The 16,585-nt window shown below is 32.9% G+C and overlaps 1 protein-coding gene across 3 annotated transcripts; it reads left to right on the top strand.

Moving 5' to 3' along the window:
* Positions 1–9,160: 9,160 nt before the first annotated feature.
* LOC105793992 (protein NLP8) lies at positions 9,161–16,585 on the top strand. 3 transcript variants are annotated; one of them, XM_012622933.2, is made up of 7 exons: positions 9,161–9,361; positions 9,834–9,896; positions 10,032–11,217; positions 12,643–12,687; positions 12,808–13,563; positions 14,151–14,274; positions 15,133–16,585. In XM_012622933.2, the coding sequence occupies exons 3-7, from the start codon at positions 10,264–10,266 to the stop codon at positions 16,233–16,235; spliced, it is 2,982 nt and encodes a 993-aa protein (XP_012478387.1). In that variant the 5' UTR covers positions 9,161–9,361; positions 9,834–9,896; positions 10,032–10,263; the 3' UTR covers positions 16,236–16,585. The 3 variants fall into 3 exon arrangements, with proteins under 3 accessions (XP_012478387.1, XP_012478385.1, XP_052484204.1); XM_012622931.2 differs by having other exon boundaries at positions 9,161–9,506; XM_052628244.1 differs by lacking the exon at positions 9,161–9,361 and having other exon boundaries at positions 9,546–9,896.

Here is a 16,585-nt window from a genome sequence, read left to right as displayed (position 1 = left end):
ATCTCTAATGGGTGTATTTTCTAAGGTTGTAAAAGAGCCTATTTATAGGCTAAATTTATAGGTCAAATAATAATAAAATAATCTAGACTAGTCAGAGTTTGATTGAAACAAATAAACAAAGTTTAACTGAAATATTATTTCTCAAATTTGACTGAAATAGGAGTCATACTCAACAAATCTCCACCTTGACTCATATTTCTACAATGTCATCTTTGCCAAAGCCCGCCACAGGCCTATCTTGAACTATGCAGAGAATTAATTGAGTCGAATCTGTGCTTAGAAACTGGAAGACTTCTAGCCTTCGACTTGTACACTGCCGAATTAAAATTAACTCGAGTCTGATTTTCACGAACACAGTGCCCTAACTTTTCAAAACTTGCATCCAAAAAAGAACCTCTCTTCAACGAAACGGTCATACCTTTTCCCCTTCTATGACCAGGTTGCCTCCACTCCAAACGAGTTGAATTTGACTCTGTAACGGACGAGGGACGTTCGATTTCACCAGTCACTGTAGAACCTTCCAGAATATAAAGATTGTCGGTTCTTTTACCTTTTAACAAAACGAGAGCTCCAAGAGATACTTTAATATCACTCGACTCGATGTTGATTCTGCATCCTTTCAAGTCTAAAATACTCAAGGAGATGAGATTCTTTCGTAAATCAGGTACATACCTGACATCTGAGAGTGTCCTAATCATCCTATCGTGTATCCTAATTTTAATAGTACCAATACCAATTACCTTACTAGATGAATCATTTCCCACGCGCACAACTCCACCTTCAACCGAACTGTATGTGGAGAACCATTCTCTATTGAGACACATGTGGAAAGAACATCCCGAATCTAGAATCCACTCGGACGTGAGCTTGGAGTTATCACTCGTTGACACTAATAAGAAATCATCACCGCTTTCATCGGCCAAATTAGCACCAGCTATATCTTCCTCGTTACTCTCAGCAGCTCTTTTATTTCGCAGTTTATAACAATCTGCTTTGACGTGACCTAACTTTTTACAATAGCGACACCTTTTGTCTCGTTTCTTTGATGCTACCAAAACGGAAGCTTGCCTATCTGCCTTGTTATCCAAACCAAACTTATTTTTGAGTTTGTCTCTACTCAACAAATGACCTTTCACATCTTCGAACGAGAGTTTGTCTCTGCCATAAATCAGGGTCTCCTTTAAAGACTTGTATGAATGGGGTAAAGAGCACAATAATAGCATAGCTTGATCTTCACAGTCAATATGAACATCAACGTTCTTTAAATCATTTAAAATAGTAATGAATTGACTAATGTGATCTCTAAGAAGCTCACATTCGTTCATGCAAAATGTAAATAGACGTTGTTTCAACACTAAACGGTTGGCCAGAGACTTAGTCGCATAAAAAGTTTCTAACCTTTTCCACAAGGCGGATGATGTCTTCTCTATCAATACCTCCTGCAATACCGTATTCGTGAGGCACAACTGGATTGCAGACAAGACCTTTTCATCAAGCTCTTCCCATTCTGTTTGATTTAGATTCTCAGGTTTTTTCCCGGTAACAACCTTTTTGAAGCCAGTTTGAATTAGAATTGCCATCATCCGAACTTGCCACAGATTGAAATTTGTCTCACCATCGAACTTCTCAATTTCAAACCTTATTGCTGTCATCTCTGAATGAGATGATCTATAAAAATTAAACTAGCTCTGATACCACTTGTTGGAATCGACCCGATTAAGCAACAAGTAAAAAAATAGCAGAATAAATTGAGAAATTGAACACACAAATTTAACGTGGAAAAACTCCTCCAAAGAGGATAAAAAAAACACGGGCAAAGATAATTTTATTATAATGGAAAAAGAACAAAGAGTATAAAAGATGGAGATAAAAACTAAACCCCGGAAACCCAAAAACAAAGAACATCAAAAACGTAAACACAAAATTTTCTAAAGGTGTTATGAGTTCTAATCTCTAATGGGTGTATTCCCTAAGGTTGTAAAAGAGCCTATTTATAGGCTAAATTCATAGGTCAAATAATAATAAAATAATTTAGACTAATCAGAGTTTGATTGAAACAAATAAACAGAGTTTAACTGAAAGATTATTTCTCAAATTTGACTAAAATATGAGTCATACTCAACAATTTTCACACTCTGTTTTTAAGCATAACCTAATAGTTTCTAATTATTCACCGAGTTCGCAATAAATAACTCCTTTCTTACTTCTTCTTAGGTCGATGATGTAACAACCCATTTTGTAATGGTGACGAAATAGTGGTTTCGAGACCACAAATTTTCGTCATGTTGACTCGTAAATATTATTTATAGAATATTTATGGATTCATTAGAGTTATATTAAAATTTGGTTAGGAAGTTTTATAATTTAGGTATTTAATTTAGGAAAAGGACTAAATTGAAAACGGTGCAAAACTTAGTGATTATTACATTTAAATGATTAAATAGCTTAATTACTAAATTAGGAGGAACTATGTAGCAATTAGTTCTTATAATTAACATTGGACTACATTATGGATGAAAATTATAAAATAATACATGTTTTAATGGGAAAATGGTAAATTTTATAAAATAAAATAAAAATTAAATGAAGTAAAAGATACTTTCTTCTTCATTTCTCTTCTTCATAACCGAATACTCATGTTTCTTAAGCTTAGAGAATCATCCAAGTTTAATCCCTTGCATGTGAGTGATTTCTCTACCCGTTTCTTGTAAGTTTTATGTTTTTGATATCGTTGTAACTAGGTCCAGCTAGTCTATACCTTCATTTTTTAATATGTTAAAAATTGTAGATGTTGCTATTGATGAATCTTGAATTTTTTTAATGATAACTATGAGTTTGAAGCTTTGATTGTGGCATTTGGTTGTTTTGTGAAGTGATTTTTGTTAGATTTTGATTTAAGGATTAAATTATTAAAATGTTAAAATTTCAAGGTTTAATGGTGAATTTGATGTTTAATAGGGACTGTTTAAGGGCCTAAACTATTCAGCTGTAATTTGATTCCTAGAAAATGTTCAATTAGATTATTTTCGGGTTAATGGACTAAATTGTAAAAATTATTAAAGTTAAGGGAAATTGTGTAAATTCCATAAATAAAAGGGTATAAAATGTAAAGTAAATTGGAATAGGAAATGTATGTTAATAATTGGGAATTTTATATTTTAGATCAAGACCCTGTTGATTTACGTGGAAAAGAGAAAATAGCGGAATAGTCCTTGAACTTCTACAACTATTACAACTTAGTCCAGGTAAGTTCGTTCGGTTTATAATTTGATATTTATATGAATTTTAATATGAAATAATGTGAATTAGTTGATTTTAATTGCTTAATTGATGTTATAGTGTTGTTGAAAAATTGTTATTGAAATTCGATACTTGGACCGGATGAACGCGAGATAGAGTATGATTGAATGGCGACGTGTTACGGAGGGGTTGGAGTGGAGGTTGATATGGTGTAATATATATTCTTCTGAGTATACCGAAGTTCAGCATTTGTTGTGAATTCTCGTGTTATATTATCCTGATATGGCGTGTTTTCAGTTGGACAACTCTTATGAGTGATTGACGTGTTTCAGTTGGATTATCTATGTACTCGTATTTGTAAGTTGTTCATTAGGTATTAAATCATGGTATTATAACATACTTAATGATTATGAAAGACATTATGTGTATTTGACACCTTGAATTAACCCGTTATGTTTATATGTGTTTTCCGGAGATGATGGTTTGAGCTTTGAATTGAATTATGAAATTCACCGATTTAATATTGCGGATGACAGGAAATATTTGTTGTTAAATTGTTCTTGGTTGAATTGTTATGTTTACTTCGGTAAGATTTATCGTTTCTAGACAACGAACTTATTAAGCTTCAATAAGCTTACTTGTGTTAATTTCTGTTCTTATAGATACTCTTGAAAGTTGACTATCGGATCAACACTCAAGTCACATAATCCACCTGTTTTCGGTAATTTTTAGAACGTTTGTTTTGGATTATATGGCATGTAGTAGACTTGTTTCTCATTGCTATTGTTTTGATATGTAAATCTTTAAAGTATGATCTTAAGTGCAAGTAGTTAACTTATAATGATATATGTGAATGAAGGAAGATGTTTTTAGTTCAAGTTTATAGTATGTGTTATATTGAAATGTTGTGATTTGAATTGCATAGGATAGGCATATTGGGTGGGTGTTAAGTTGTGTGAATTGACATGTTTAGGTTGATAATTCATATTGTTGTATAATTGTGTATACTTGTGGTACCAATGAGGGTACATTGGTTAGGCACTTAAGATAGTTGATTTAGCATGTTTTAAGCTTGTATAATGTTAATTTGAGTAGGTTTAATGGCTGGTAAATGGATTACTTAGGGTCCAAGTAAGCTTGAAATGGTAAACTTGGCATTTAAGGTTCATTTAGGTACACACGGCCTGGGACACGCCCGTGTCACTTGACCGTGTGCCACACACGGTCTAAGGCATGGCCGTATGTATTAACTCAATGTGTTACATGGCCTAGCACACAGCCGTGTGTCACAAGTCAGAGAGTTACACGGCTGCATGGCCTAACTCAGATGTGATTGGTTGGTATTAATAAGGTTAAACTATTTAATATTATGACATTAAATGTTTTGAGCTTAATCGGTAATGCTCTGTAACCCTAGTTCGGCAACAGATACGAGTTAGAGGTGTTACAGATGATGTGGCGTGGTGTAATCCTGAGCAGATATTGGTGAACCTGGGATAAAGGTGATGGGATTACTGTTATGGGTTTTAGGAATTTTTATTATATTTCTAATTTTGTGATTATGACAATGATAATTAAAGTCAAGATGTTTTGTTATGTTTAAATTCCGGTATATTAATTTGCGAACCATGTTTTAAAGTATTTGACTATTTCATAAATAAAAATTGATGTTATCCATGCATGAGTATAATGCGATTTATTTTTATGCGTGCCTTATTTACATGTGAACCCCTATAGTGGTTGTTTTGTTACACGCGAACCACTAAAATGTGCAAACCCGTGTATGTTTGCAAACATATGTTTTATGCAAAACTTACTAAAGTATGATATCCATTTCATGCATGACCCCTTGGTTGTGAAGCTTGTTTATTTACAAAAGCATGTTGCTTCTACGACCTGATGATATTATGCAAACCCTTAGGTTATGTGTTTTGACTGTAGCATTTCATAACTCAGGTCCGACGACCAGATCGGGTTATGAGTGTTACAGTATAAAAGGTTAAAATAAAGATTTGGTTGAAGTGGTAAAGAAAATATTTTATAAATGTCAATGGTATGAGTTCAAATATGTTAGCTTGATTAATCAATCTGAAATCACCAAAAGGGGGTGAATTGGCATTTAAAAAATTGTGGAAGTTTCAAAGAAAAATATAACAATTGAACACAACGATTTAGAGTGGTTCGGCCTCAATTGCCTACTCCACTACCTTAGTTTTCTACTACTAATAATTTTTCTAAATTCACTAATTTGACTAACCTTTGAGGACAATATTTAACCTTACAACTCCCTTAAGGTTTCTACCCAAACCTTAATATCAAACCCTCTTAAAGAGTGATACAAATAAGCAAACTAAGAATTAATCCTTACAAGATTGGATTGTTTACCAATTGAGCAAAAATGAAATAAGAAAACACTTGAGCTGAATAAATAACAATAAATGCCCACAAGTGTGCACAAGAATAGTATGAAAACTTTAAGTACAAAGGTTGATTGATTGAAATTTTTGCTTGGATAATCTCTTTTGTTGTTGTTGAGCCTTTGGAAGATGGTATTTATACTCCCAAATTGATTTCCAACCGTCGTGGTTGTTAAAATATTGAATAGAGCCGTTCGGGATGAAAATACCAGTCATTAATGTCACTTGCAACAAGAGGTATTGATACTTTTTGTACGATTACCAATACTATTAGTATTTAATGTCTAATTTAGTGACAATTGGAGCCATCAATATCGATACCAAATAGGATGTATTGATACCGTATCGATACTTGATAAATACTTTGGATGTCAGAATGTCAATTCTATATCGATATCGAAAAAGGTATCGATAAAAGTATACCATTATTGATACTTGAAGAAATTTATCGATACCAAGCAAAAGGTATCAATACTGTATCGATACTTGGTAAATACCTTAAAAAATGGAATGTCATTTTCGTATTGATACCGAAAAATGTATCGATAAACTTGTGAATCTATCGATACTCAATTAAATTTATCGATACTTGACAAAAAAATATCGATACTTTTTTGTCTGGAGCAGTTTTAACATGTTTGAAAGTTTGTTTAAATAACATGGCCTTAAAATATTTTCTAAGTATTAGTTCAATAATATTTTTATTAGATATCATTTGAAATAGAATTTTGTTTTTGTCAAGTTTTGTTTAAAATGATTTTTATTAAAAATCTTGGTTCAACAAAATCTCGATAGTTGCAAATTATAATATTGATTTTTAAAAAATTAAGAAAAGACAAAAATACTCTCATAATAATATAATTTATTTAAATATGTAAAGATGATTTAAATAAATTTTTATTGAGTTGGTTCTTAATTGACTCATGAAACTAACTCACCATACACTTCAAAATAATACTAAAATTTGTCACACTTACGAAGTGGGCAAAATTTATACAATAATGAATATAGGTGGAGTGGTAATGAATTTGTATTTTAATGCTATTGAATATCTATTTGATCTTTTAATTTGTAATTTATTTTATTTAAAGATGATAAAAAATACGAAAAGATAAAAGTGTTATATAATAGTATTAATTATAATTTAAAAGAAAGCATATTTCTCTACTTTTGTACTAAGTTGGTGACTCGATTAATGTTGAGAGCAACTTAGTAGATCATTTAAATATATAAAACAAAAACAAAAGTACTCTCGTAATAATAGAATTTATTTAAAATTGTAAGGATTATTTTAATAATTTTCTTGGTTGAGTTGATTCGTAACACTAACTTAATCACACATTTAAATAATAATACTAGATTTTGTCACACCTATTATGTGGGTGGAAGAAAATATTTTAAAATTTATTAAATAATGAATATAGCGGACTAATGATGAACTTGTACTTTAATGCTATTGAATACGTGTTTGATTTTCGAATTTTAAATTTTGTATTTAAAAGTATGATTACAATAATTTTAATTATAATTATAATTTTAAAAATATTTTATAATTTTATAGTTGAGTTGATGACCGAATAAAATTGATACCAACTCATAAATCAATTTAAATATAAGTATTAGGTAAATAGTATAGATAGTTGTTTTTATTTTTATATTAGATAAAGGAGCTTTTATAATTTTTATTATGAAATAAAGAAAATACTTTTTTTCACAAAAGAAATAGAATAAACCAAGAAATGAAGGGACTAGATACTTTTAATAATAAAAAATTACAACGTGTGGTTTGATACATAATTTTCAAAACTCTACTTATTTCTTGTACGAAACGTGAGCTAGGCTTACATCAATCATATATTATTATTTAAAAGTTTACATTAAATATAATTAAGCTTAAATAAAATTTATTCATAAAATAAGCATTTTGTGTAATTACAATTTAAAATATGGACATGTGTTTAAAAATAGTATCTAATAAGTAATGAAACATATGAATTGAAACTAATTAATTATAATAGCATATGAAATATGTAGGCAAGTATAATGAAATTTAAATACATGAATACATCATATTAGGATTATTAAATAAACATAATTATTGATCATGGTGTTGTGATCAATTATAAATTAATTTATTACACCATCTCAATCAACAACAATTGATGGATAAAATTAAAATATATAGAGTTTTGATTGAGTAAGGTTTTATTCACTCAATCGGCATGAGTTCAAATCCTATAAATTTTTAGCTTTTTATTTATGGATGTAAAAGAGCATCCGATGATAAGTAAGAAATTGCATGGTCTAAACAGACTAAGCAAGTGGGACAGAGAAGTACCCTCTCTTCTCAAAAACTCATAAGATATAACCTTTTCCGTTGGTAGGAAAATGCTATCATTATCATTAGATGGTCCCTCCCTCACAAGAACAAATAATTTGTTGATTAATGGTCCTCATTTTCAAGATTCTCACTTTCTTAAGTTATACAATACAACTCACTCTTTACCTACACTACCATTTATTTCTTTTTGGATTCTGATTAGGATAACAACCTAATGTAATATTTTGAAAAATTATTTCACTTTTTAATTTTAGAAAAAAATATTATTTTAGTCCTTTATTTAATTTTTAATTTTTTATTTTTTAATTTATGTTTTTTATCATCACCTTAATATAGATGGAAAAATTAACGTTTTTTAACTTTATTAACGTGGATTGTCACATAAATGACATATCAAGATTTAATTAATTTTTAAAATTTTAAAAATTCAAAAGAAGATATTTGAACAATTTTTTAAATTAAAAATTATAACAAAATTATGTTTTAAATTTCTAAAAAAATAATAAATAATTGACATATCATCCGTGTGTATGCCATGTCAGCAAAGCTCACAAAGGTTTCACTTTTCCATCTATTTTAAGGAGTTTTGATAAAAAAAATACAAGTTGAAAGAAACAAAAATTAAATGAATAGCTAAAATAACCTCTTCAATAAAGTTGGAGAGTTAAAAAGTTAATATAGCCTAATTAAATTATTAAAGTTTTATCATAAAGGAAAAATATCCTCCTTAATTTTTTTTTGAGAGGATGGTGTTTCTTTATGAAAATAATAATTTTGTGAGAAAGTAATTTCTAAAAATATTATATATTTTTAAAAAATTATAACTTGTTTCAATATGCATTCATAATTATAATTATAATTCTAAGCAAATAACTACCAAACGCACCAATAGTAAATAGTTTTGTGTGATTTAATCTAAAGACGAGACGAGAATTCTTGATCAATAAATAATGTTTAAAAGGACAAATATTTTAAAATTTAATAATTTCCAAAGTTTGTTAAAATTTATGAATAAACCTAAACATTTAATAAGTGAAGGCTTGAGTTGTTTATTGTATATAATGAAGTTGAGTCAAACATACTAATTTATATTTTCTTAGGAAAAGTGAAAAATTGAAGGAAAACAATGCCAAATATCATTGTCTTGATGTACCAACAACCAAACAAAGTGTAGTTTTTAAATTTTTTTTTTAAATCTATTTTTTTAAATTACTTATTCATGTTCTTGGATCTAAAAACAACCACCAAAACCAAAAGATTGAAACAAAGACGAGATTTGCAGTCATCACAGAGATTCTAAAAAACCTTAAGACATGTCTTAATTTCTTCAAAAAGACCAAACCAAACACACTTTCCCTTTTTAGTAAGTTTTCTAATAGAACAGAACCAAATTTATCCTTCAGCCCCCCCCCCCCAAGCTTTCCTTTTTTTAGTAATTCCCTCCCTCTAAATTTCTGGTTTTCTTTTATATATATTTACACAGATTCAAGGAGCTTCAGATGTTATAGGTTGGGATAATTAAAACTAGATTTTCTTTTTAGTCTTTGGAATTTCATTTCATTTCAGTTTAATTTCATTTGAATTTAATAATAATATTTGCCAATTCCGGGAATTTCTTATCTTACTTTGTTACATCATATTTTAGTAAAAGTATTTTCTTTCGATTGGGAACACTTTGCATAGTCTTGAATTTGATATTTGGTCCATTTCACCTAAATTTTCATTTCATATTTTTTGGGTTTTTACTAGGAATATACATATAGTGTATAATTGGATGAATCTGAGGTGGGTTTTGTGAGCAAGTGTTAATTGAAAGCAGTGTACTTTTCTTGCAGTGATTTGCGGCGGCTTTGGAGACACTGAAACTTCAGTTGTCATCTTCTGTTTTACTCAATCAGGTCAGTTCTTCTTGAGCTTTCCATTACTATATTTAGAAACTCTAATTTGTTAAATTAGCTTAAGATATGTGTTTTGTTGGTTTATACATATATAGCATAGTGATGAAGTTTGATTTACCTTTGTGGGTTGTTCAGGTTGGGAACAGTTTGGCTTTGGGTAACTTTTGTTTTTGGAAAATTAGAGTTCTTGGTGTTTAAAAGGGTGGAAAAATAGATGAAGTTGTTGGGGAAATTCCTGGGTTTTTGGAAGAATAGTAGGGAAGATTTCTGGAATGCCAGTGTTAGACTAAGTGGAAGATTTTTCATAGATCTCTAGCATTTGCTTATTTATAATTTGAAGTTAGGTTGTTTAAGGGTTTTTTATTTTATGAAAAAAATGGAGCTCCCCTTTTCATCTAAAGAAAAGGGACATGGTTATTGGGTTCCTCCAAGAGCTCAGATGGAGGGTGGTGAACAGTTTGATGGTACTGCCCAGAATTTGGTTTCTGAGGATCCTTTCAGCTTTTCCGAGCTCATGAACTTCGATTCTTATGCTGGGTGGTGTAATAGCCCTGCAGCTATTGATCAGACGTTTGCATCCTTTGGCTTGTCCTCCTATCCACCCTTGCCTTATACCTCTTTTGACACGTTACATATTACTGGACCAAGTTCTGGTGCCTTTGCTGAAGCTGGTGATGCATTAAGTGGCATGGATAGTTCTTATAATTTTGCTGACAGAATGGTGTATCAGCAAACAGATGCACACTTTGGTAATTCATTGGATTCTGCAGATGGTGAACTAGGTGGGAGACAAAATAATGGTGGCACTCGACAAAGTAATTCTTTGGTTTTGGCTAATTCGTTGGTTTCTAGGTCGATCAAACGATCACTTGATGAGAGGATGCTTAGAGCACTGTCCTTGTTTAAGGAGTCATCTGGAGGGGGTATTTTGGCACAAGTTTGGGTTCCAATTAAGCATGGAGACCAGTATATGTTGACCACTTCAAATCAGCCATACTTGCTAGACCAGATGCTTTCTGGTTACCGTGAAGTCTCAAGGACATATGCCTTCCCTGCAGAACTGAAACGAGGTTCTTTCCCTGGGCTTCCTGGTCGTGTTTTTATCTCCAGAGTTCCCGAGTGGACTTCTAATGTAATCCATTACAGTAAGGTTGAGTACTTGCGATTTGCACATGCGATCAACCACAAAGTCCGTGGTTCTATTGCCTTGCCAATTTTCGAACCTTCTGAGATGTCTTGTTGTGCTGTGTTGGAACTTGTCACTATGAAAGAGAAGCACAATTTCGATTCAGAAATAGAAAATGTCAGCGTTGCACTCCAGGTTAGTATCTCTCTGTTTTTGTAATTTGTTCAGTTTGCATTTTGGGGTCTGAATGTCTGCATCCTGTTCTTTGTAACCTCAAAACATATCTATATCACTAACTTAGCTACATTATTAGCTTACTTAAACTCCTTTCCAATATATGTCATAAAGAAGATTATCACGGATGTTAAAATTACCAACTAATAATCTGCTATAGTTGTTTCTTCCGTTTGACACCTCTTAATCAGTGATATTTTTGGTTTATTCAATGACATTCATGCGCTCATGAATTATGTCAAATACATCTTTCACTGCTGAAAAATGATGCATTTCTGCTGGAAATCTTTGATTATGGAAGTTCATAGCATTTTCTTATATACTATAATGGGCATGAATGGCAACTTGGAAGCTTCTGGTCCAGAAGCTGTAGTTAATGATGGAGAAGAGCTTAGCTTGTCTTGCTTGATGTGGATTTGGGATTTTAATGCTAAAGTTGGATACCTGCTCATTTAAACTTGTTTATTTTATGATTTAAGCTACATTATTTAGACTCGGGGATGAGTGTTGGATCCAGGAATGTGCCTATCGTGCTTAGGCTCATATTTTTACTAAGTTCTTCAATATATTTGGAGGCTCTAACTTCATACTCATGTCTAAATATATGTCGGACACAGGTTTCAGGAATGAAGAATCCAAAACATAGAATATGAGAATTTGTTGAAATGCAAATTCCAATAATCAATATACGATACCTATTCCCAAGTCCGAATAACATAGCTTTTCAAAGAACCTAGCTTTTTTTGTTGCTTGTAAGAGATACTCTCTAACTTGTGCCTTGAAGGTGCTGGTTGAGTTGCTATTAAGTAGCTAATATTTTGCATTCACTAAGCTGTAATAGAAAGTAAAATATACGGATACGAGCACAACATGGAGACACGAATTTCCACCTGTAATATCTGATGTAATAACAGTATCTACTCATTTATAATATTGCTAGCTGTACTAATGCTACATGAAGAACCCTGAACTATGACATGCTGTAGAGTTTTTTTTCCTATTTAGAACTTCAATATGATGCAAATCCACACTGAAATCAAAGTGTAATTGGATTTTTACTTGCCGAAAGCATGTTTGGTTTAACATTGTTAAATGTAAGATAAATTTATAGCTGACATTTAATATTCAAGAAGGAGAATTTAAGCCCTTGGGTGCCAAGCTACTATTGTATGCCAAAAGATTTTGCTATTAAATGTTATTTACATAGTATTAGATCTTCGTATTAGGAAAACAGAAAAACAAACTTGAAAGATACCCCATCTACACTGACAACTATAAATGTAGCATATATGCTTGTAAAGTAAATCATGTATGAATTTTAAGGTTCTCAACTGCAAATATTATGGGTAATATCATGAAATTTGTCTTCATCTGTATTATCTGCAGGCTGTGAATTTAAGGACTACTGCTCCTCCTCGACTTTTTCCTCAGGTAGATTAAAACTTATGTATTTCATTTCAGCTGTTACTGAAACGGTCTTTTATGTTGAACTCTTGATATATATACTGCCCCTTTTCTATAATCCCTCTCCTTTCATTTCATTTTCCACAGTGTCTCTCAAGGAATCAGAGAGCGGCTTTAGGTGAAATAGCAGATGTTTTACGTGCAGTATGTCATGCACATAGATTGCCTTTGGCTTTAACATGGATTCCTTGTAATTACACCGAGGAAGCTGAGGATGAAACTACCAAATTACGTGTTCGAGAGGGTGATACCGGCCACGATGGTAAGTGTGTCTTATGCATTGAAGATACTGCTTGTTATGTTAATGACAAAGGGATGCAAGATTTTGTACATGCATGCATCGAACATTATCTTGAAGAAGGTCAAGGTATAGCCGGAAAAGCACTTCAATCGAATCATCCTTTCTTCTCTGCCGATGTGAAAACATATGACATAAATGATTATCCTCTTGTCCATCATGCGCGTAAGTTTAACCTGAATGCTGCTGTTGCAATCCGGCTGAGGAGCACTGACACTGGTGATGACGATTATATACTGGAGTTTTTTCTTCCGGTTACCATGAAAGGGAGTTCTGAACAGCAACTCTTGCTGAATAATCTCTCGGGTACCATGCAACGAATCTGTCGGAGTTTGAGAACAGTTTCAGATGTAGAAATTAGTGGGGAAGGTTCAAATGTTGAGTTTCAGAGTGGAACAGTCCCAAATTTCCCCCTGACGTCTATGTCTAGGAGCTCGGAAACAGTATTGTCTGCTGATAGTGAAAGGAACTCGCATGATAGAGTTCCATTGAATGCATCTAATGCAACAAGTGATGGGAAGGAAAAGGATGGCCCTCCTGAACAGGTATTGTGTCAAACATTCTTTCCTTTTGATGTATGATTTTAGTGCTCGACTTACGAAACACATGAATGGTTCTTTTGTTGATTTGTATATAAAGAAGTCTGTATGTTTGATTTGAGCGTTGCACCGACACAGAGGAATTTCATGATCTATGACCCCTTTTTTCTGATATATATTGATTTATATAAAATATCTTATACTGAAGCATCATGAATGTAGACGCCAGATTCTTCTGTCTTCCACACCTAATATTCAAGCTCTCACGCTCGCCTTGTTCATGTATGAACATGCTAAATACATACTTGTGCATTTTGAGTTTATCAACTCTTTTAAACTCTTCTTGAAAGAATCAAATACAACTATTAATCATTGAAATCTGAAATAGACATATTATCGGGACAAAATGAGTGAAATACTTGAACCATTTGTTGTCTGAGACATTATCCATTGGATGACAAAATAGTTGAACAAATAACTATATAATTGTTTGAATACACAACTTTATTTAGTAGTGCTAATTTTTGATGTCTTAATGGCTAGTGTGGAAAAACAAATGTGGTTAGCTAATATCGTAGTACATCTTTTTATAGGCAATGACCAGACTGCGGAGGCACGTAGAGAAGAAGAGAAATACAGCAGAAAAAAATGTGAGCTTAAGTGTTCTTCAGCAGTATTTCTCTGGGAGTCTGAAGGATGCTGCAAAAAGCATTGGTGGTACGCCTTGGGATTACTTGTTTATGTGCATCACAAAATTATTATATTGTTGGTTCGGGTTTGGTTTCTGTAACATTTCTCCATGTTGGGTCGTTGAGTATACTGAATAAGGTCATGCAATGCTCTGAATCTTCATGTTTCTTGCAATACTCCTGTTTGATATTCATATCCAATGCATATTCGGACATGGATATGAGAATATGATCCTCTAAAGAGACCCTCAAAATATATAGGAAAGTTTAGAAAGAAATAAACATACCTGTGTTGGACTGAATCCAAGTAACCTAGATTCTCGTAAACATTGAAATTCTAAACCTCTTTAAATATGTAAAGTTTCCTAAAAGGTTTTCTGTATGAAGCTATGTTCTTGAATGATTCATGTAGTATTGTCTTTCTAAGTTCTTAATATTTCTTGAGTAATCTCCAGATTCTTAAGATAATATCTGAAAGGTTCGAGCTCTTTCTTTTTATGGGTCGGAGATTCTTCAAATCAAATTATGCCTGAAATTTTTTTTGGCTCAATCCAAGGATATAATGCATAATTGTCTCTTATGTATTACAAACCTATGCAACTGGAAATAGTTTCTCAAAGTCCAAGTCTATATACTCTAGCAAATTGTTATTAGTACTAATAATAAGCATACCCATCTTTCTCGGACTTGGGTGTCCAAAATGAGTATGTTTGGAAGGTCATATCCTTATATCTATGTTTTAGTATGAGTCTGAAATGGGTATATAAAGAAAAATTAATAGGCAGAAGAACATTGGAACATATACAAGTGTTGGAAGATTTTTTTCCAGAACTAGTTATGATCAATTTTAATCCATGATTGACCTATGATTTCCTGTTCCTTGTAGTTTGCCCTACTACACTGAAAAGGATATGCAGACAACACGGGATATCAAGATGGCCCTCGCGAAAGATTAACAAGGTGAATCGATCATTACGAAAAATACAAACTGTTCTTGACTCAGTGCAAGGGGTCGAAGGAGGATTGAAGTTTGATCCAGCCACAGGAGCATTTGTTGCAGCAGGTAATGTAATCCAAGAAGCTGATACCCAGAAAACATTAGTATTCTCCAATAGAAACCTTCCCACCCGAGTACCCAATCCTGTTGATCAAGAGAAATCATCGGCACCACTAGCTTCTTGCCCTGACGGGGAAAATTCAGTGGTTAAGTTGGAGGAAGATGAGTGTTCTGTTGGCGGAAACAACCGAGATGCCATAAGGAGTGTGCTCATTCAAAGTACCTTGGACTCTAAGTCAGTTGGTCCAGATTCAAGATCGTTCCAGGCAGCTAGCTTTGGCACTGCAACTTGGACTTGTCCCGAAAATGCAACCACTGACTCTTATGTAGAAGGAGGTCAGAGGTGGGGTTTTAACAATGGGAATCTGAAAGTAGAAGATTCCGACTGCCACTTCGTCTCTGGGAGCTCAAGCTCCTTGGCTGCTGCTGCTGCTGCTGATGAAATTGATACCCGAATGGAGGATGATGACGGGATTGTTGAACATAACCACCAACCTATTTCTTCAAGCATGACAGACTCCTTAAATGGCTCTGGATCGATGTTGCATAGAAGTTCATCAAGCTCTCAGAGTTTTGAGGACGCAGAGGATACAAAACCAAAGACAATTTCAGTTGATAGCAGCTCGAAAATTACCGTGAAAGCTACTTATAAAGATGACACTGTCCGCTTCAAGTTCAAGCCATCTGCTGGGTGCTTCCACCTATATGAAGAAGTCGCGAAAAGGTTCAAAATTCAAATTGGAACATTCCAGCTAAAGTACTTAGATGATGAAGAAGAATGGGTACTGTTGGTTAGCGACTCAGATTTACTCGAGTGTCTGGAAATTCTCGAGTATATCGGAAGTCGTAGCTTGAAGTTTCAAGTTCGCGATATACCTTGTACAATGGGCAGCTCTGGGAGCAGCAACTGCTTCTTGACTGGAGGCTCATAGCAGATATGCTGATCTTCATTTTTCACTCCATTTACTTCCACGATTGTTGGATCTACACTGCTATTTTCCAATCCTGCATCGAATTCTAGGAAGAGGTAAAGAAAGGATTAGATGGTAGTATAGATCATATAAACATGTTTTTGTATAGATCTGTATATGTTAGGAGGGGAGCCATAAAAATAGGGTTGAAATGGTAGTTATAGGCTTGCAGCAAAGAGCATTTATCCAAATCCATGCATGTATCATAACTATATGCAAATACGTACTGGGTTTTTTGTGTTATCTGGGAAGGCCAATGATAAAAAACAACCCATCAATCAAACTGGTCGGTTTCCGACGGTTTTAATCAA

This window comes from Gossypium raimondii, chromosome 3 (genome assembly GCF_025698545.1).
Source record: "Gossypium raimondii isolate GPD5lz chromosome 3, ASM2569854v1, whole genome shotgun sequence".
Lineage (NCBI taxonomy): Eukaryota > Viridiplantae > Streptophyta > Magnoliopsida > Malvales > Malvaceae > Gossypium > Gossypium raimondii.
Note: the sequence above shows the minus strand (reverse complement) of the source record. Positions and strands in the feature narration are given on the sequence as shown.